The following is a 21,298-nucleotide window of genomic DNA, read 5'->3' on the forward strand; positions in this document are numbered from 1 at the left end:
AACAACCACATATACATCGGTTTATATTCGGATTTATTTTTTCATTTAAAACTTATAAATATCTAATAATAAAGTATAATAAGCAAATTTCTGTGTTAATTAATTTGTCTTTTTATGATAAAAAAATATAAGTAAAAAGATCTATGGCACTTAGTAACTCAATTTCTTTCGCTGAACAAACATTGAGTGAACATTATAGTCAACAATCAATAGGATAGCCAACCATGAATTACTAACCACCACATCCCTATAAAACCCAACTTGTATGCTAAATATGAGCCCCTTCCTATCCTAATACGTAGTCAACAACTGCGTTGTTAAATGGCTATATAATCTTTGAAATGGTTTTACAAATGCAGCCACAAACATCCCCACATTTGGAAGCAAAAAAAAATAAAAAATAAAAAATAAAAAAATAAAAATCCCCAAAATCATCCCCAACTATGGATTTTTTTTTTTTGAATTCAATCCTTTTATTTATATTTTGTTTTTTTAAACTTACTTTTTTAAGGTAAAAATTAGATAAAATTTGAGATAAGAGGCATTATATTAGTATTATTTTTGAAAATCAATGATATAATTTTAGGTGAATGAATTTAGTCCATACACTGTTTGTGGCTATGATTTTTTATTTTGCTAATCCTATTGATGGAGTTACAGTCTCAGTAAAAAAAAATATGCCATAATTTTTGTTTTTGTTTTTATTTTATTTTATTTTATTTTTTTGGGTTGCCGTTGTTGTTGTTTTAGTCAAAGTGATAGGCCATAATTGTTTTGTCAAAATTGACGGTTTTATTTTATTGTGGTTAAATCTCTCTCTCTCTCTCTCTCTCTCTCTCTCTCTCTCTCTCGCTCTCTTTCCTCCGAGGTTTAATATGTTGTTCAGTGTTTCTTTTATTTTTCTACAAAAATATTAACACGTTAAAATATGGGCCAAGTATATTTGTTTATCCTTATTAAAAAAAACAAAAAAAGTATATTTGTTACCCTCAATTTTGTTACGGGTTTTATATTTATAATTTTTTAATTGAGACCTTAGTTATAACCTTTTTTTTTTTAATGTAAGATAATTAAAAACAAAGACAACAAATATTATAACATTAGATTATGTATACTTCACATGTTCAGTAATAAAATTACTTAAAATATATTTTCAAATTTAAAGTTTTCAAAATCATTCCTTTCCAAATTATAATAAAATAATATATATTTCACCTTTTCAAAAAAAAAAAAAAACAACGTAAATCACTTCAAGATTAATGAAAAAGGAACACACAAATTATAAAAGATCATAATCAAAAGTAAATTACAAAAAAACTTTATTATTAACAAAGTAGATTCGTTTAAGTGGATTAACATTTTTATTTTTGTTTATGAAAATATGAATTTGAATTATACAAAATACACGGAAGATAATTGAAAAATTGTAAATTAGATAATTTGTTTAAAAAAAAAACTTTATTATCTAATTACAATAAATTAGAAAATCTAAATGTGTAATTAACCCAGCAATTGTTCACTCATAACTTGTTTATATTTACTAACTTTTATATGAACATCATCTATTCAATTTTGGTTGGTCAACTATTGGGTTACAAATCATTTAAAAAAGAACGAGAGTATTTTTTTTTTGTTTTTAATACAGGAGCTATGTGTGCTTGTTTGAGAGATAAATAATTTAATTCAATTTTTCAGATACCTTCATATAAATATGATATTATTATGTTTCAAAGGGTAATTTAGGCAATTAAAATTGAATGGAAAAAAACTTCAATGGCAAGGTCGGAATTTCGTTGGCGAAAGTGCGGGTTAGTCTCTCCATAAAATGTGTAAAATTACCAATAACCACCAAGTTTCCTATATATAAGCCGTCAAAGTCCCTACCCCAGTCCCAAACTTGCCAAAACTTTCTCTCAATTTTCTCCTTCGTTTTACCTCGAGAAAAACACTTCCCCGGGCTTTTCCCAGATCCCAGGAATCAACAAACTTTCATAAAACCAGACGATGAAGAATCCAGGGTTCTTAGCCGCCTCAGTCGCCGCTGCCTCTGTGACTGCCCTCTCTGCTACTTCTTCTCCAAGTTTCGTCTGTAATTCCAATTTTCAAATTTCTCACCAGGTAAAAAATTCTTAATCCGAATTCCTTAATCAAAAAAAAGAAAAATGAAAAAGAAAAAATCTTAATCCGAATTCTGGGTTGTCTTTATTTTATGATTTCTTTTGATGGGTTTTAAATTCCCTTTTTTTTTTTTTTTTTTTTTCAATGTGGATTTTTCTCTTGTTTGGTTTCCTAGAAAGTAAGGTTTGAAGACTTGGTATTATGAGTTGAATAATTCGCCTTTTACCGTTTAAAAAACAATAAAAGAAAAAAAAAATGTTTGAAAACCGAAAGAAATAGCTGCAAGATTCAAACTATTTGTTTCCTTCACTTTCCAAGCAACCAAACAACTTTTTCATATTATATATATATATATATTTGTCTTTGATAAAGAAATTCAAATTAATTAGAATGGTTGTAAAAATTCTAATACATCTTTTCTATTTCCGATTATACAGGAGGATATAAATAAGGGAGAGCAACAAAATTCAAATTCTTCAATGCAAAGGTCTCCTTCCACGGATAAATTTGCTCCAAGGTTTGATGGCTTGAGATTTATTGAAACACTAATTACTGCCCACAGATGAGCTCCGCTCTGCTCTTGAAGCCTCAGGGCAATAGTTCTTATCAAATTCTATAGTATTATTGTCTTCTACTTTGCAACAATTAGAAGATTAAAAAAGGAAAAAAAAAAAAAAATCCAACTGCGTTTTTGGTAGCCATACTAGTAAAAGAGATAGGGAGGAGAGGAATTGTATTGTTTTGAGGGATTTCATATTGAAACTTTTTTCCTTTGAAATTTTTTTTTTTTTTCCTTTTTTGTGGCTTCCTTTTGATATTGACTTTATGAGAAAAGCAGTGGTTGGGCGTTTGAATTGATGTGGTATATGTTTTATCATGACTTCACATGTGATACTTATGTACTGGAATTATTTTAATAAAAGTGAAAGATCCAACCCTAAAAGGTTTTTTCTTTCTAATTCTGGTCATTTCAAGGTTGGCCTATTAGATTTCTTTTTTTTTTTTTTTTTTTTTTTTTGGCCATGTGATTTGATTAATTCAAAAGAGAAGAACAGAAGGTAAACAATCACCAATATTAGGTAGAAGTATTATATGCCTGTTAGGATCTGTAACTCTTACCTGTTATTTCACAAGTTAAAAAGGTTCTGAATAATGGGTATAGATTATGTTAGGTTTGTCGTAGTTTGGCATGGTCAAATTGCTTTTTCTCAAATTAAGAGGGAGAATATTTATAAAACTGAACAAAAACCACAATAAATAAATAAATAAATTATCTCATAAAATTTTGTTATTGGAAGGTAATTCTCTGTTTTGAGTACTTTTGAATCAGTTTATCATTGGAGAACGGTTAGCATGGTTCTCAAGGCATTTAATTAATCTATAGTGTTTAGAATAATTTTTTAAATTATTTTTTATTGCTGAAAGGTAACAAAAGAAAAAAATATATATATATTTCTTGAAAGTCAAAAGGGCAAAAATTCTGCTTCAAGTTCCAAACATGTTTATAAACCTTGGGCAAACGAGAAAAATAATAAACTTAGCCAGATGATTCAACCATGATTTTTCTCAGCATGAACCTCAGAATGAAAATTTGTCCAATGAGTAGGCTATCAAAGATATTTATTAAGCTCTGGTTATGTTTGATTGTGTGAAAAGTGAAACCTGGACTGGACAGGACAGGTAAGGGGTGACCGTGCGACTCGGGGTGGGTCTTGGGATTTTTCTTAATGGAAAAGCTATGTGAATTTCCTAGAAAAGATGCCTCAGTTTCCAAGGAATATTCTTGTCAAATTATTACATAGCACTTGGGCCATTCACATGCATAAACGGATATGCATATCCAATACAGTCCTCACGACATCCTTCAACAATAATAATGCGCCAAAGACATACCAAAAAATGATGTTACAGGTTGTGTAAAGCTTGCGTGGTTTCCTTTTTCTTTCTTTATGTATTAAATTCATGATTGTGATGCTGATTTTTCTCCCTCTTTTTTTTTTATTATTATTGTTTTTTTCCTTCATCTTTCGGTAAAGGAATTTTTCTTCGTCCTCATTTTGCATACTTTTGCAAGGATGGACTCATCTGTTCTCTTTGATAGAATGCCTTTTTCTTTTTCTGTTTTTTTTTTTTTGGGGGCACCAAGGGAACATAGTCTTTTATATGATGGTGAAATGGGGTCTTTTACATTATTGAAGGTCAATGTTTTAATTGATGCACTTTGAACTATTCTTTTTGATGCATTATTTAAGTACATGAAGATCATCCATCAGGAGCTTAATAAATGTGACAACTTTTTGTCTAAAAGTTTCAACATTCATAGGGAAAAAGATTCTTATTACTTGAAAGAAAACAAAAAGAAAATGTAAGATTTTGAAATTTTTTTAGTTATAGAAACAAAGATTTTTTCTTTTAATTATTTTTATGTCTAACAAAGAAGAACGATGTTGTTCTGTGTAGGAAAATTTATCCCTGATTAATCAATTCAGTCCCTCCCCCCCACCCAAAAAAAAAAAAAAAAAAAAAAATGAATAAACTAATTGGCAATAAATGAAAACAATCCACAAAAAAAAGGGCGGCATGTGAAGAAACTTGAAATAATGATCTAGATCCAAATTATTTTGTGCTGTCCATATACCAATACTAATCAAATCTACTTGGTCAGTTTACAAGCTGTCCTCTCTATTAAAAACCAAACCATCAGGTCCATCGGTTTTTTCATGTCTTAACCATTTATAGCTATGTCTATCTAGTTATGGATCTAACTTCTTGTGATTGATATCACTGCAACAAATTGATAAAGACAACCATACAAACTTAAGGAGCTTGAACTCTACCCGCTCTCCTAACCAACCAGAATCAGCTTCCTAACCCCAAACTTTTACCTGCCCCATGAGCTTGATGTAATGACACAAGCAATTTCAAGCATATCTCATGCTGGAAGAATCTGATAATTAATAATTCAGTGGTCCAAACATATATTCCTCCTCTTCGTCTCCAATGACTTTCTACTAATAGTTTTGTTAATTATAATATGGGTTTGTGTTGGCTTGATATACATAGTTTAAGGTTTTAATAGCTTAACATTTTGGAATTGTTGGCAACTTAACAAGTTCGAAGTTCGATTCTATTAAACAAAGCTGCAGATTAATCTGATGGTTTAGATCAGTAAAGATTTAAATTTGATGAGATTATAATTGTTTTGCCTGTTTGTTTAAATAATAGTAAACAGATTCCTTACACAGAATGGTTGGTACAAGCAAAAAAGAGAAAAAGAACAAATTTTGAAGAGAAGAAAGAATAACAGATTAATGGAATACAAGTATGGTGTGCTTTTTTTTTTCCTGTCCACTTTTGATCCTTCAGTACAAATGGAATAAAGAGGCAAATAAAGCAGCTGTGAAAATTAGCAATGTAGAGGGAATTGATGTAAGCTGACCTCTGTTGCTGTTTGGAGATGCTTTAGGGGAGAGTGCTTCAGTGCAATCAAGGCCTTCTTTACCTTCCCTACACTGTGAGGCAAACAGACCAGGTGGGTATTTTCCATAGAGGTTTATGTAGCTGAACATCGTAGAAGCACAATCACTTTGCTCATCATTGATCTCATCTGCAAAAGGGCAAGCAAATTCCTTAAGAGCCTGACAACAGTTCTTGGGAGGGTATTGGGGTCCTTTGCATTGGCTTGTGATGATTGTGTAGTTTTGGGCCTCAAAGTTCACACCACAACCTGCCAATCACAAACCCAAGCAGATTCATTAAAAAAAAACTTTATAAGGTAGACCAACTATTGAATCTAGTTAACAAATTTATTTTTTGTTCAAAAAAAAAAAAAAAAAAAAAAACGAAGTGCAATTTTATTATTATTATTATCCTTTCATATGGTCAAACTTTTGATATGACATACACAATAAACAAAAAAGAACGAAAAAGTGCTTAATTAAAAATTTTAATATGGTCGCTTTTAACCCGTTTTTAACAGTATTTCAAATTGTAATATTATGAAAATTTTGAATATTCAACTTAAGTGAAAATGTTCATTGACTTGCATATCAAGGTTCTATTTACTATTAAATGTGGGTTTTGTTCATTGTTTGACAGCTGGGTTTTGTTCATTGTTTGACAGCTGATGGATAGACTAACATATAGTTTTGTATACGAAATTTGGTACATGTAGGATTACTTTTCTTTCTTTTTCCTTCTTTTTTTTCTTTTTTCTTTTTTCTTTTTATTTCAAATTTCAAAGTATGCTTTAAACACTAGCACAATATGTCCCAAGGAACAATGCAATGAAATTATTTAATCCTACATTTGTTGCATTCAAACAATTAAAGTAATTATAGATTATTTCTAAGTCGCAGCCAGGTAGTTGTAACAAATACCTAATTCTATACTTGATACCAGCCATGATCCATGAATGAAGTCAAAATCTTTAAGAATGTGATCACTTGCAGTTCAAAAATGTCATTTTCGTGACCAACAAGAAAGCAATACCATGGATATTTAACAACATGCCAGTGCCACTAACATTTTGGTATTTCCCAATATGTTATTGCATTTGTTTTTTAACATACTTTTGTTATGTGACTATTTCAACCATCATCATCATTATGAAACTTTTGATTTTATCATTCAAACCCATTATCAAAATTGAAAATAATCGATTAAAAAAAAAAAAGAAATAAACTTTTAACTTTCCACGAAACTATATTTGAATATCCTTTTCATTCTGAATTCCAAATTAACTCCAAAATGGAAAAAAAAAGCTAAAGAGCAATACAAAATTTTATTTGCTTTCCAAGTTCATTTTTCCGACAGAAAGCGTATGAAAAAGAAATGATGATGCATTTGCTCACCATGAACAAGTTCAACCACATTATATGAATGTCAATCTAGCAATTCAAGAAATGAAAACCCAAATGACAAAAAAATTCAAAAAATTCAAAACGGAGGGAAAAAAAAAAAAAAAAAAAGCATTACTCTTTTTGGCCTGAAGGAGGGAACGGGAAGAAGTACTGGATCCATGAGAATCGAATATATCATCTGCAAAAAATAAATAAAATAAATAAATAAATAAAACTACCAAATTAAAATCATATAAAGTGGATACAATAAGAGAAAGAAGGAAACAAAAAGAAAAAGAAAAAAAAAAGGGGAAATTTACAGGAAAGGGTGGTGGAGGAAGCCATGGAAACCAGAAGGAAGAAGAAGAAGAAGAAGAAAGGACAAAAGAGGGAAGCCATTGGTTTTCCGAGGAAAGCCAATGGTGGGAAAGCGTGGATGGAAGTTACGCCTACACAAAGAGGGAAAGAGAGAGAGAGAATTCGAGGGGGTTGGAGGGGGTTTTAGAGGAAGAGAGAATGAGTAATTTGCTGCAGAATTTGTGGGGTGTTTCGTCCCAAAACCACCCATGACCAAATAAGCGCGTTTTTTAGCCTTTTGTCCTAAGGTGGCAATCTCTCTCTCTCTCTCTCTCTCTCTCTCAATTACAATTCATTTTTAACGTAGATTTTTTTTTTTTAATTTTGTTTTTCTTCTCTCTCTTTCCAATCTAAATTTTATTTAAAGTCTGAATGTTATTTTATATATATATATATATATATATATATAAATGAAAGTTATCACTGGTGATCCATTAGAAAAAATGATATAAACTTTAATTTTCCTATGGAAGTTTAATTTTTTTTTTTTTAAAAAAATAGAGATAAAAGAAGGTACAGTAATTGTCATTTCAGCCAACAAATGATCACTTACGATCACAAATAAAATTCATTTGTTTTCTTTATACATGCCAATTGCTAAATACCATCTTGTTTATAATTTTATCAGATAAAAATGCTTAGTTATTAATTAGCAAATTTTAGACTTAAAAGTTTGCTAATTTGGGCTTAACTTCACAATTAAAAAGAAGAAAAATAAAAATGACCTCAATTTCATCCTTTGCTATTTTATTTATTTTTGTTGGGAAAAAGGCGCTGAGACTTTCAAGATTTTCCTAGAATTACAGATTTATTTCACTGAAAATAATCATGACAACGTCTCATTTGCTTAATTATTGTTAATGTGAGTTAAAAAAAATTACAATCTGTTTTTTTTTTTTTTTGGTTCCAAATTGTTTTAAGAGAAAAATACAGATAAACCACTTACATGTTTCTTAAGACATATATCACTCGTAAAAAAACAAAAAAGAGAATTACAATTCAATTTCGGATGAGATTTTTTTAAAAGATTAAAACAATAAATTATATTATTTTCTTAAATATTAACGGAAAAAGATGGTTGCAAAACCATATTTATAAAAAAAAAAAAAAAATTTAACCTTTTTTCAACCAAAAAAATAAAAGAAAAAAAAATCCCTAAATTTGAAGCAAAATTGCAAGCTAATAAGGTCTTCTTAATTTTGATATAATTTGAAGCGTCCATGCGTAATTTTATATTCTGTTTTTTGTTTTGTATTTTCGTCTTCTTATTATTATTATATATTTATTTAATTGGTAATATTTATATTGCTAGTACATGCATAACAAATCCAAATTTTAATTGGAAAGAATCAACAGCAATCAATGTTCTATGGAGATGGAAAAAAGTGTTAACGAGTTATTATAATATCAAAAAAAAAAAAAAAAAAAAAGAAAAAAAAAAGTTGTTCTAATTTCTAAATTCAAGCTTTGTATTCAACTTGATCCAAAAGGCAAAAACAACTTTGTATTAAAAAGAAAAAAAAAAAAAATGAAAGAATGCCGCAAATTCTGAAGTTTGCTGCGGCCTAACCTGTAAAAAGATGAGAAAGGAACAATAATTTTTCAACTGGATTTTATTCATACATGGAAAAATATGCCATACAGAAATAAACATTTTCTCCAAGACAAACAGTGAACGAGAATGCATTTCCAGAAACCTGTTAGCATAAAACGACAAACATATTACAAGTAAATTGCTGTAATGAAAAATGTGGTCCTTAGCAGTGAAAATTGGAGCCAACACAGAGTCAGTGATAAGTTGTTTACTGATTTGTACAAGAATTTTGATGCTCAACATGCCAGTTTTTGTTCCCATCAATACCAAAACAGTTTATGTAAACCTAAAACAAAATCGCATTTGTAGAAATGTTTAAGGAGGTGGATTGGATTACCTGAAAAACCAATCCAGAGTATATAATAAGGTAAAGAAAAATGGCGGCAAAGAGCAGAAGTCAATCACAATACAATATGGATCTTGTGGTCCATACTGATTCTAATGCCAATTAACTAAGATCGTAATGAAGACTTATATATCCATGCAATCCAGTCTCCTGTAGAGTAAATAGATGAAGGAAGCAGTTGAGACAAACAATATACAGTGGTGGGAGAAAATCTCAGATCACCATTTCCTAAATAAGTTTTTCCAGGGTTGCATTGGAAAATTACCTCGGCATTTTGAAAATTATTCCTCATGCTACCAAGCTTATCACTAAAACTTATTATTGGCAGCCCTTTAACAGATGTCAATTGCATGTCGTACTTTGCGGGTAATTGATCTGCCCATCCTAAGTCGTCGAGTAGTGAGAGCTTCTAACAGCACAACTACAGCGTCTTCTACTGCTTCAGCCTGTTGATCCAGTCTGTTGGAGTTAAACTTGGGAAGAAGATGCATCTCAGATAGGAGGCCAATAGCTGCTGCAGCTGTACAGGTACGATCCCATGATGGCTGGGGCCTGCCCTAAGTAAATAAATGATAGTCAGCATGATGGGTGTTTCATCACAGGAGGAAGATAGAAGAAGAACATACACAATGTAAGAACAATAAAATCCAAAAATTAAAAAAAGGAGAAGCCCATATATCGGATTGTTTTACTTCTCACCGAAGTTTATGCATGGCAGAAGCACCAGTGGCCAGGGATATACATGAAAAGTCTTCCTCACCCCAAACTGACTTGGCTTGCTCCTGAACAAATAGTCATGCCAACAAAATTTCTAAGTGACGGCTTAATGATACTTCTGATACAGATTTCCACTTAATTGAAATTTCAGGTTTGAAACCTCAAGGAGTACAAAGTTTTGTGTAGCTGAATGCAAGAACAATAAATTCATCAGTGTCTAATAATTGACACCGTACTAATCCAATCACATTTAGCCAGAATCACTTAAAATTCCCCAGATTTGAACCTCTTTGCACTTCAAAGGTCTTGCCTACTATTCATAAGTCCAGATGTCACCATTTAAGGCTTCTTACCAAAGTTCTTTCTCTGACAGGATAAGCATCTTTTTTATATCTCTCTGTTTCTTAGACATAGTAATCAAAAACTCTTCATGGAATATAGACACAATAGATGACTTTATGACTAATTCAATCCTGTAAATCAGGATGGTTGTCTTTCATGGAAATAAAATTGTCACAAGAAAAATTAAAATTCAAAGGAAAAAATGTATTTCATCCAACCATACCACTCGGCTCCTTGCATTCATCAGGACAGAGAGTTTCAAGAGAATGTGTTTTAAGTTGAGGTCATGGTTGACGGCTGAATATTTGTGCAAAAACTTAGAAAAGCTTGTAACAGTTTAGCATTCTCTAGCCATTAGCCAACTTTAAATTGTGACAGAGTGAAGAGAAAACATAGGTACAAAGATGTGCCTAATGTTATTACCTTCAGCCGCCTGAACATCGCAGCAGAATTGCTCCATGTCCCATCAATCAAAACAAAATTCAAAGTCTCACTGTCATTTGTCTGTGCAGCAGAATAGGCATGTAAATTATGACCATCTCAAACTGAAAGATGATACAAGAAATTTCTTACTTCATCAGAAAAAATTAAACAACCAAAACCAATTTTTTCATACTCCAGTAGAATGGATGTGTTAGAAAAGAACTGATTAGCAGAAGAGTGTATAATGGTTCTAGGTAGAGTTGAAGACCCATAATGCATGAACATGGGCAAGATGGTTTATATCAAGAGGTACACTTAGAAATGAGAAAGGAAAACATCGGAATTAGGTTGGCATCATAAGATACCTAATGATGGGGAGTGACTTAATGGAAGAAAACAATTCAGATATTGGCAAGACAATGCCAATATTTTGTATTGCATAATCCACAACATATACATACTTGAAATTTTCTTTGGCTATGCACTAAAAAGAACATACTAGAACAAAAAGGTTCTTTCAAGAGTCAGCTGATAATGCTCATTTTTTAAAAATTGTTTGACACATTGTTCGTGGAAGACAAGAAAGAGTAATACATTCCCATTCTTAAGTTTGCAATCTGGCCATATGGATGTCTTATGTAAATCAGCAGTCATATTGATGATTATCCCCAAATGAAAGTAAAGCTTCAGAAAACCATTAAACAGCCAATATGTAGAAGTTTGTTAAGAAATTAATCTACCATAGTTTCAGTCTGTTCCAATTTTTTTGAAGATCCTTGACCAAAGGCATCTTGAACTGATTTAGGAACCGCATTCTTGTTTGGATAAAGGCACCAAACCTTGCTCTTACCTGAATTCAGATGATTCATAATCAGACATCAGTTACTGAAACCAGACACTTTGCAAGAAAATGTCACATTTAGCATCCCAAAAAAGGTTAAAAATTGAATGGATCACGTTAGCTTGGTAAGAATTCCAAATTAAGTTCCAAACATGCATGTATGATATCTGATATAATCAGACATTCATCATGATCAGATAAGCAACGAATATTCATGTTGCTTTGTATTCAAGACATCCAGTCCAATAACAGTATCATTTTGCTTGGTTTCCCTAAAAAGAGATAAATGCTTTTGGGAGCAAGGCTTCAATCAAACAGATATTCAGCTAGCTCAATACCCCATCCTCATCAATTTTAACTTTTTGAAAGAATCAAGAACAGTGAAAGACACCTGCAAGCTTGAATGCATTCCACATGATTTCCTCATGCTCAGGAATGCCAAAGAGACATAAATTTGCAGCCTTAATGCCAAATACTTGCCACAACAATTTTCCTGTGTTGTTCTGTCGTAAGAAATCCTGGAAGATGCTGTCTATCATTTAGAAAGTTTTAAATGAAGTGGGAGAAATGCAAAAAAGAATTAGAAACTTCAAACCTTTGGATGCATATACAACCAGAACCTCATTCCATGCCAAAGTTTAGACGGTATGACTCTTAAGCATATGCAATCTTCCAAAGGAAGCCAGCACTGCATAGCAAAAGAAGTCTTGTAAGACAAAGAAAAGTTTCTACGTAATGTCTCAAAACTTTGTTTGAGAGTTCTATAACAAAACAAAGTGATAAAAGTAAAAACCTAAGGGTTTTAAAACTTTAAAGGAAAAAATAAAAAATAAAAAACCTTTTGACATAGGTAACCCCTACTTCCAAGCAAGCGGCACGCTATTTGTCGAGCTGAGAAAAATTGTAGCTTTTGTTCAGAATCACCTAAAGCCTGGTACATTGCACGGTGCTTTTTGTCCTCTTGAATTTTAAATTCCCCCTGAAATTTATTAAAAAGTGAAAATAAAAAATTAAAAAAAAAAAACTTGCTGCAGGGAAATAACTTCAAGTTGGATAAATAACTAGTCCAATATTTATTAGTGAACCAACTGGCACCATAGATAGAGTGACAACTAGAAGTATAGAAAAGAAAAAAATAAAAATAAAAAAGTAGTAAGAAGTAACATAAATGCCCAAAAACAGAAGAAAGAAAAATGACCATGTATGCACTGGGAAATGTGGGAAAACAGAAGAAAGAAAAATGACCATGTATGCACTGGGAAATGTGGGAAAAACAAATAAAATTTTCTAACTCTTAAGACTTTCTGCTACTTGGGGCCCGATAGAAAAGAAACTTTATTTAACTAATCTTGATGTCTATTATAATCATACACGCCAAAATGTTTTCCCATTTTATCATGGTAAATACATGGGCGGCTAAAATATGGCAATGTATTGATTTTTCTATCCATGCTACAGGTAGAGTACAAGCAAATAACTATATGTTTACAAGATGTACATGGTAGAAAATTTCTCATCAATATATAACCCAACCCAATAATTAAATGGTCGCAAGTGCAGGTTCAATTCAAATAGGAAGTACAAAACTGGTTAGGAGAGCAGCATTTTTGCCCACTTCTCTTACTGATTTGGCATTTGGCCTTCAGAGGACATATAACCCAATGATAAGAGAGCATTACTAAATTCTTAGCCACCAACACAAAAAAAAAAAAAAAAAAAAAAAAAAAAAAAAGAAAAGAAAAGAGAGAGAGAGAGAGAGAGAGAGAGAGAGAGAGAGAGCATTACGAAACAACATAAAACTAATACAATAATGGAAGATACAACCTGGCAAATTGACTGATCCAACCAATTTGAGAGTATTAGAGTTCAAGACAAATAAGTTTTTCAAATATGTATTACAAGCTAGAATGAAAACACATTCGAGGATATTAAACATTTATAATAGGAGATTGGCCCCTTTATTTATATGCTTCTTTTTAAGTTATCACTGCAGTGTTGCCAACAAACCAGTTCATAGAGCACTCTTATGATGATTTACCATTTCCAAAACTTCAATTGCCTACCACTTAGTGTAATTTAGAAGACCCTTTTTTTTTTGTTTTTTTGGGTAAAAACAAACAAAAAAGGTTAATGTAATTTGCAAAAATTTATCACTTTGCATTAATTTACATAAGTTGCACCGAACCCCATTTTATTATTTAATAGATTATAATTTCAGAGGAATCAAATATACCAAAAACATAGTACCACTTCATAGTTTACTTCTTCAATAATCCAAAATACTAAAACTTGCAACACTAAAATTATATTAAACATAGAACAATCCCCGTAATGCAGAAATTTTTTCTAAAAAAGAATATTGACAAGCAATGGAAAAAAAGTCACTTGTAACTCCATACCTGTAATTTGCCACCATTACCACCAAAGCTCATCTGGGAATTAGAATCTCTCTCCAAATCCTTCAAATCCTCAACGATTCTTGAAACCACGGAAGGTAGAGGAGACGAGGTTCCCCAAGCCTGCCATTCCTGCAACGTAATCGACCCATCAGCAGAGGCAGATAGGGAAGCTTCCCGAGGAGGCGAGCGAGAAGCAGAGACGATGAAGGGGTTTTGAAGGGTTCTGGGTTTGTTTTCCATGTGGATTTTGGTGGAAAATGCGAGAGATGGACAGCATTTGAACGTGAAGGCCCTAGAGGTTGAAACCATGGTCATGGAGGTGGACTAGACAGTAATTCTTTCTCTCAGCTGCCACCACAGAAAGGCCACTCTGTGCTGGTTGGTTTGTGGGCCTTATGGGCCTGATTCTGGGCCTGACCATTCATTGTCATTCTTCCATACGGTGATCGTGATTCTTACATTTCACACCCCTCAACTATATTATTTTTTGCGGTTTGCCCTCATTTATTATAAAACCCTCTCAAACTGCACCCCTAAACAATTAGTTTCACGCTAGTTAAGAACATACATAACTTGTGTATAGTTTGTGTATAACTCAGTTCTGAAACTATTTTATTAATGTTTTTATTTACTTTTGAACCGTATGCGTAACTAATTTTGCCAAATTTATTAAGAAAATATTATATGATTAAACCAAAAAAAAAGAAAAAAGAAAAAAGAAAAATAATAGTTAATTGGGACAATGTGAGGAATTTTATATATGTAGGCACATTGCAAAGGGTGAAAAAATTGAAGAGGAGGGTTACATCTAGTTACCCTTCATCCTTTTTATTTACAGTTCACATTTTTTTTAATTATTATTTATTTTATTGTAGAACATTTTGAGGCTTTTTAAACAAGAAATTACATTAATGTTTGATTAGGAATATAATTAGGGTACAGAAATAGGAACAATAGAAACATAAATAGAATATATACCAGTTTCATTTTTGTTTATGGAATATAAAAAAAACTTTTTCTTTCCAGGTGAAATATAGAATAGAATACGTATAGGGGCAGGTTGTTTCCTGTATATATGCAATGCATACCAATCGGATTCCTCCATCTAGTTCGTCTCTGTCATTCAATCTTTCTGAAACAAGAACCATGTTTTAATTTGAAGCTTAATTTGGAGGCCGGTCTAAGAAATTATGGAGGAGGGACAGGAAGAATGAGTGGAGACATTTCTTTACGCAACAAGTTAGACAAGAAAACATCAAGAAACTGTAAATATTATCTATCCTTCTCTCTTTCATTATCATCAATATGCCTATATGTATGTGTGTGTATATATATATATATATATATATGTATATGTTTGGCAGATTAATGTTAATTTGATATATGTCCAATGCATATAGTTTGGGTATACCTACAAAAGGGTTACACTTTACAGGGTTTAAGAAAGCAAGTAGCTATATATATCTATGTGTATGTAATGCACTGGTCAATATTATGCTCATGATGTCTCATTTCATTGGTAGTTCTAGTTGTTTAATTTCAATATATCGTTTGCATACTATTACCAAAATATATATATATATTGTTTGCATACTGTGAATGCTTTGCTTGTAGGTTTACTTGTATATATATTTTTATCGATATATTTATATATATATATATATATAGCAGAAAAGTATTTGTAGCAAATAGTACCAAGTTTCATGACTAGAAAGTGTACAATCATAAAAATTCTCTGTAAAGAAAATCATACCTTTTATACTCGCTTTTAATTTCAAAAGCAAAACTTGCATATAATGGTAATAGATACATTTGATCATAATATATATATACACGATAATTTTAGGATGTGGACTGCATCCAAAATAAAAAAAAAATATCAGTTTTGGATTCGGTTTTTATGCGAACGGTCTGCACCGTAGAAGTTCTTTCTCTCTTTCTCTCTCTCTCTCTCTATATATATATATACACATTTGATCATAATATATATATATATATATAAATACATATAAATAAACATATATATATATATATATTTTTTTTTTTTCTTTCGAAATCTATCATTTATAACAGGATGTGAGCAAACATAACAATTTGTTCTGGTCATAAGTTTTATATTTTACTTTCACCATTTGCTCAGTGATTTTGCTTTTATTTTATTTTATTTGAAGAGATTGAACTGCACACTTACTATATTTTTCTGCCTTTTATATGGACAGATTAGCAACGGTTAAGAATCAATTACATTTTTCTGATCCAACATTTGTCAATAAAGCCGAAAGTATTGCTGCACATTTCGAACATGTTCCATACTGCAACAGCTAAGGTATACATTGGTTCTATCGAAGTTTCCAAACGCTTCTTTTACCCCCAATGTGTTTCTCATTCTGCCTCACAAACTATTATATCTCTCACAATTCACATTGCCCCACAAACTCTTGTTTTTGTAGCACTTTTAGTCCAATCAAACAATTTTTGATGGATGAATATATAGTCTTTCCAATTCAACTTCCTTCAGTATTCTAGACTCAACACGCTTTTAAGTTTTCTCTGCTATGCAGGAGGATTACAGAAACAAAATAAATAGAACAACGATGGAAATAGCAGATTCCTTTCGGCATAGAATTTCTTCATCTTCAGGTAAAAAAATATGATATGACTGTGGCTTACACATTTGTTCTAGTTTAAGTTTGCTGTCCCCCATAATACTTCCAAGAAGTATGTTGATTACTATGTAATTTAATTTTTCTCATTAAATTTTGAATATGCAACTTAAGCATACAATCAAAAAATTGAAGCTATCAAGTTCATGTTTTGTTAAGTTTGCTCCAGTTTATCAAACTCAGATTTTACTGTATATTCCTATTTTCTGTGTCATTATCATATTTTAGCCATTTTCTTTAATTCTGTGTGATACCTTGGTAGAGAAATTTTACAGCCCTTTTTGAAAAGAGAAGAGAATAATTTTCACCCTAAGCACACAAATTTCTGCCAAATACACACTATTGTTTCATATCAAGTATCAACAAAATTAATTGTAACATCATATCACACATAATTTTTACAGGTCCAACTGAGACTTCTACAGTTAATGCTGTAGGGGAGAGACGCCAGCAAACGAATTTTCCAGAGAAGCAGCCAGTCTATTTGTGCCTGCAAAACACATCGAATTTATTTCAGCAACCAAAAAACATGCCTAAACTAGCAGAGTTTACACCTTCACAACATAGAAGCCAGCATATATCACAGCCTATTCAGGTTCATCGGCTACATGATTCTGAAAAGCAAAGTACTTCATCACAAGGAGGGCTTCAGAGCATGGTAGATTGCGACAAGCGCCCTACTTCACAAGAAGTTCTTCCAGAAGCCTCAAAGGTTATGCTTGTTTGTGCCGGAAAACTCTCCTTTTAGTCATGTGCTTTCAACATTATGACATATTTCTTCGATTTTTTTTTTTTTGGTAGTTTAATTTACAACCAATCATATAATTGTTGGATTCTAGTTTTTATCTCTTTACCTAGGTTAAGGTTCACATTATCTGCTGTCTCATGGATGTTACCTCTGTCAATTCATCTCGATGACTAATCTCTCTGTTGTTCTTTTAATTGATTAGTACTTCTGAAACTTGTTTTATTCCTTTTTCCAGAGTTCGTCTTAGTTAACATTTGGAACTCTGCAATATATTGCTTTTGTACATGGCTGGTGTCATCTTGACGCTTTTCAATAATTTTTAATCTGTTGGAAATTTGAACGTATATGATTTCAAGAACATAGCTTCTTCTTTTTTTTTTTTTTCCCCTCGAAAGCAGTTACTTATCGATTCAATATCTTTCATCCATTTTAGCACCATCACAATCAACAGCTCTCCCCAGAACTGCAAATGCTGCTGCTTGGCATGATCTGGCCTATCAAGTGGTATATCTTCTGATAATCCACTTTTATAATCGTCAATCATGAACCATTTATCGCTTCTTTAGTTTGTTTGTTTAATATTGTGTAGAATTGTTGTTTGGATTTCTTGAGATTGATTTGAGCTAGTTAATTGATGAGTTATTTTTCTTAGCTTATTCCTACTTTGTCACTAAGAATTTTTAGTTTCAGCTTCAATCTCTGAGGCGAATCTGCTTACCTTATCTGATGGAAAATCTTGGGAGGGTATGTAACATTTGTGTTCAGGTATTCCATCTTTTTCATATATATATCCAAATTTGAACTGATTGATTTTATGGTCCATCCCTTGCTATACCTAACTAAATTTTGCATTACTAGTTTGTTTATTCAATTTTTGACAGTGTCAATTCTTTATCAGGAAAGAGACTCAATACCACTTGGAAAGTACAAGATATGTAGACTTAATATTGAGCAAACGATAAAGTTTCTAATGTTATCCCGGAGTGATATCGAGAAGTTCTCAAAGGAGGAATTCAATCAAAATCAGCAGATGATTCAGCAACTTTGTCACATTAACAGAAAGAATTCTGTTCCTCTACAAGAACATGCAAAACTTCACCCACTTGCTGCTCGATCTCAAATTCCATTTCCATCACAAGGTCAAAATGTGAAACCTCACTTGCAGCCAAACATGACAAGCGCTTCATCCTCATCTGGTTCTCAAAGAGGGACGGATAAGAGGAATATGTTGAATTCATATCTGCACGGTTTTTCTAGTTCTTTAAGCCAAAATGCAGTCGGGTTGCCACAACAGACTAGCTTCTCTCAGAAGACCAGTGTCAATGCACAAGATCCTATTATCTTCACATTGCAGCCACAGAAGCTCGGGTGGCCCAAAAGGATTGAGATGAAGAAGCCACAGATGCCAATGCAGAACATCCATGAAGTTCTTATTCCTCGTAATCATGACCAGCCACCGGCATCTCCTCCTTGGACGTCTCAGCAGTCTTTTCCTTGCCCTGATGAGAAAAATCTCCCATCTCTTTCAAAGGCTATGGTCTTGCGATATATGACTTCAACAATTACTACAGCTTATCCTACTCCCTCGATTCCATCTTCATTACCACTAGACTTTAACAAACATCCTGCTGGTGTTTGTCCCCTCTCAGATACAAAACATATTCCACATTCTCAAACAAATGCTCAATCTGATAACCAGACCAGCAGTCAATTCCATGACATCAAAATGCCAATCATGGAAAGTCCTGCTACAGATAATGGGAACCAGCAACCATCGACTAAAATGGAGCCAATAGAACGCTTATGTAGAGCGGTTAGTGCAATTTCAAGCCCTCAAAAACAGATGAATAGTTTTTTTTTTTTTTTTTTTTTTTTTTTTTTTTTTCCTCTAGGTAAATGTTGAATTTCGATATTTATTGGAAGTTTTGCAGGTAGCATCAATGTCACCTAGAGCATTGGTTAGTGCTGTTAATGAAATTGGTTCGGTCATGAACATGGCTGATATAATTCATGAGAGCAGAGTTGCTGTTGGTGAAATCTTTTTAACCAGTCAGATATGTGAAACGGAAATAACTGCAATGCCGTGGATGAAGAGATGCAAGATTGAGGTATGATGAGGCATGCAAGCTGAGTAGCTTTCAAGATTTTAGTCTAGCTTTCAACTTTTAACTTGGATTGTATTACACAGACTGATGAGATAGCTATATCAAAATGTAACTCAAATTTCCAATTGCAAATTTCAGACCATGCCACTTTAGTTTTGCAACAATGCATCCTAAAGAAGGTTCAACTGGAATTCGTCTCTGTGAATATACCAGTCCAAGAAGCCTCAGCCAATTCTGTGACATAAATTAACCAACACAGTTTGTAACTAAGCCAATTCTGTGACATAAATTAACCAACATAGTTTGTAGCGAATCTGAGAAGCACTCAGAAATTCATTCAATGATCATGTGCATATTGATATTGCTAGAAACAGGACAATGCTTTGGATATCTTTTAATACAATTTTCCCACACCTCCACGTAAACTTTTTACAGAATATCAAGGGATCATACCTGCATTTTATTCATTCATACAAACTAAAAACAGAAAAATATAAAACTCAACAATAAAAGCCAATCTCTTGCTTGTGCAAAATCAAAATGACTTGTAAACTTTTTCTACATATAAACTTCAATATTATAAGCTAAAACACAGAAAAATATAGCTATTAAAAATCCAACAACATCTCAAAAAACATACATCTTTCGATCAAACTAATCCAAACCCATTGTCCATCCAACTAAAACAAATCCATTACAAACCATCTTATAGCAAACATTAATAATAACCATTATTAAACCCCAGAAGCAGCATTCAAATGCTTACCAATCTCAAAAGAAAGGAAAGCATCAATACAAGCATACTGAACCTGAACACAAGTAAGCCATTCATTGTCCCACCTGCTCAATGTAACCCTCTTGGGCTTCTCAACCTCAATTCCAAGAACCTCTTTAGCCAAACTCTTCAACCCAGAACTCCTCAGCTCCCTCTTACCGAGTTTAGTCGCCGCCAGAGCTCCAATATCAACCACATTGGCCACTCCCAACCCATAATCCAGCAGAAGCTTCTCCACATCGTGTTGAATCCCAACACCCACAAACGCACAGGTCCGATTCCCGAGAAAATCAATGAGTGAGTTCGGAATCGAAGGGGAGTGAAGGATTTGGAAGATGAGGCAGCGATCGGCGACGCAGAGCTGAAGGGTGGCTATGGGGTTGTCGATCTGGGGGTTGAAATTGGGCCGCCACTCGATGTCGAGGCCAACCATGAGGGGGTTAGTGTTGTTGTCGTTGTTGTCGTTGCTGTTGTTGTTGTTGTTGTCGTTGTTGTTGTCGTTGTTGTTGTGAGTGGTAGTGGGGTGGTGGTGGTGGAGTTGAAGAGTGTCTGAGATCCAGGAATCCACCATGGAAGGAGTGTGAGTGAGGACGGTGTGGATTTTGTGGGTGTCCAAAGTGACGTCGTATAGATTGTGGGTGGTGTCGGGAAGCTCGTAGTCTACTATTCCGGTGGCCATGGTGGAACTGGACTCGCGGCAAAAAGAAGAGAGACCAGAGAATAAAGGAGGAAATGGAAAAATAAAAATAATGCTATGGAGCGTAGCGTCACTTCTTAACTAAACCATCTTTTAGCAAGTTGGTAAGTGATAAAACTGTTCTTTATTCTTGAAAAGATTCACTATATATATATATATATATATAAACTTGTAATATCATTTTAATTAACAGATATTTTGATTGAAAGTGAGGAGCTCTAACATTATTTCAAATTAAAAGGAATAATCATAAAGAATAATGTTACGGAATATCAAAAAAATATTTAATAAGTAATAAAGTATTATTATTTTTATTGACTTATGTATTTAGT

At 32.6% G+C, this 21,298-nt stretch overlaps 5 protein-coding genes across 12 annotated transcripts; 2 read left to right on the plus strand and 3 right to left on the minus strand.

Annotated features, from left to right (window-relative positions):
* The first annotated feature begins 1,882 nt into the window (after positions 1 to 1,882).
* LOC125422215 (uncharacterized) lies at positions 1,883 to 3,086 on the plus strand. Its single transcript, XM_048472855.2, has 2 exons — positions 1,883 to 2,118; positions 2,556 to 3,086. Exons 1-2 carry the CDS (start codon positions 2,005 to 2,007, stop codon positions 2,682 to 2,684), a joined length of 243 nt encoding a protein of 80 aa, XP_048328812.1. The 5' UTR covers positions 1,883 to 2,004; the 3' UTR covers positions 2,685 to 3,086.
* A 2,173-nt stretch (positions 3,087 to 5,259) lies between these two features.
* On the minus strand, positions 5,260 to 7,533 carry LOC107417328 (GPI-anchored protein LLG1). Its single transcript, XM_016025943.4, has 3 exons — positions 7,280 to 7,533; positions 7,096 to 7,158; positions 5,260 to 5,845 (listed from the first exon to the last, which is right to left on the minus strand). The coding sequence occupies exons 1-3, from the start codon at positions 7,356 to 7,358 to the stop codon at positions 5,481 to 5,483; spliced, it is 507 nt and encodes a 168-aa protein (XP_015881429.2). The 5' UTR covers positions 7,359 to 7,533; the 3' UTR covers positions 5,260 to 5,480.
* A 1,221-nt stretch (positions 7,534 to 8,754) lies between these two features.
* Positions 8,755 to 14,337, minus strand: LOC107417325 (uncharacterized). Of its 5 annotated transcripts, none has more exons than XR_007240526.2 (10): positions 13,979 to 14,331; positions 12,418 to 12,558; positions 12,175 to 12,267; positions 11,971 to 12,097; positions 11,479 to 11,588; positions 10,739 to 10,819; positions 9,956 to 10,038; positions 9,522 to 9,808; positions 9,248 to 9,406; positions 8,755 to 8,886 (listed from the first exon to the last, which is right to left on the minus strand). XR_007240526.2 is itself a non-coding variant. In XM_048472755.2 (8 exons), exons 1-8 carry the CDS (start codon positions 14,291 to 14,293, stop codon positions 9,690 to 9,692), a joined length of 1,074 nt encoding a protein of 357 aa, XP_048328712.1. In that variant the 5' UTR covers positions 14,294 to 14,337; the 3' UTR covers positions 9,017 to 9,689. The 5 variants fall into 5 exon arrangements, 2 of the variants coding, with proteins under 2 accessions (XP_048328712.1, XP_048328711.1); XR_007240527.2 differs by lacking the exon at positions 8,755 to 8,886 and adding an exon at positions 8,906 to 9,013; XR_007240525.2 differs by lacking the exon at positions 8,755 to 8,886 and having other exon boundaries at positions 9,017 to 9,406.
* Positions 14,338 to 16,437: 2,100 nt separating this feature from the next.
* LOC107417322 (uncharacterized) lies at positions 16,438 to 19,646 on the plus strand. Of its 4 annotated transcripts, XM_016025937.4 has the most exons (6): positions 16,438 to 16,618; positions 17,046 to 17,353; positions 17,823 to 17,893; positions 18,080 to 18,154; positions 18,288 to 19,202; positions 19,321 to 19,646. In XM_016025937.4, exons 4-6 carry the CDS (start codon positions 18,116 to 18,118, stop codon positions 19,501 to 19,503), a joined length of 1,137 nt encoding a protein of 378 aa, XP_015881423.3. In that variant the 5' UTR covers positions 16,438 to 16,618; positions 17,046 to 17,353; positions 17,823 to 17,893; positions 18,080 to 18,115; the 3' UTR covers positions 19,504 to 19,646. The 4 variants fall into 4 exon arrangements, with proteins under 4 accessions (XP_015881423.3, XP_048328813.2, XP_060672889.1 ...); XM_048472856.2 differs by having other exon boundaries at positions 17,046 to 17,893; XM_060816906.1 differs by having other exon boundaries at positions 17,046 to 17,893; positions 18,080 to 18,133.
* A 389-nt stretch (positions 19,647 to 20,035) lies between these two features.
* LOC107417323 (3'-5' exonuclease) lies at positions 20,036 to 21,086 on the minus strand. The gene has a single exon (XM_016025938.3). It carries the CDS (start codon positions 20,946 to 20,948, stop codon positions 20,229 to 20,231), a length of 720 nt encoding a protein of 239 aa, XP_015881424.2. The 5' UTR covers positions 20,949 to 21,086; the 3' UTR covers positions 20,036 to 20,228.
* Positions 21,087 to 21,298: the final 212 nt, after the last annotated feature.

The sequence above is a fragment of the Ziziphus jujuba genome, chromosome 4 (genome assembly GCF_031755915.1).
Source record: "Ziziphus jujuba cultivar Dongzao chromosome 4, ASM3175591v1".
In the NCBI taxonomy this organism is placed as follows: Eukaryota; Viridiplantae; Streptophyta; class Magnoliopsida; order Rosales; family Rhamnaceae; genus Ziziphus; species Ziziphus jujuba.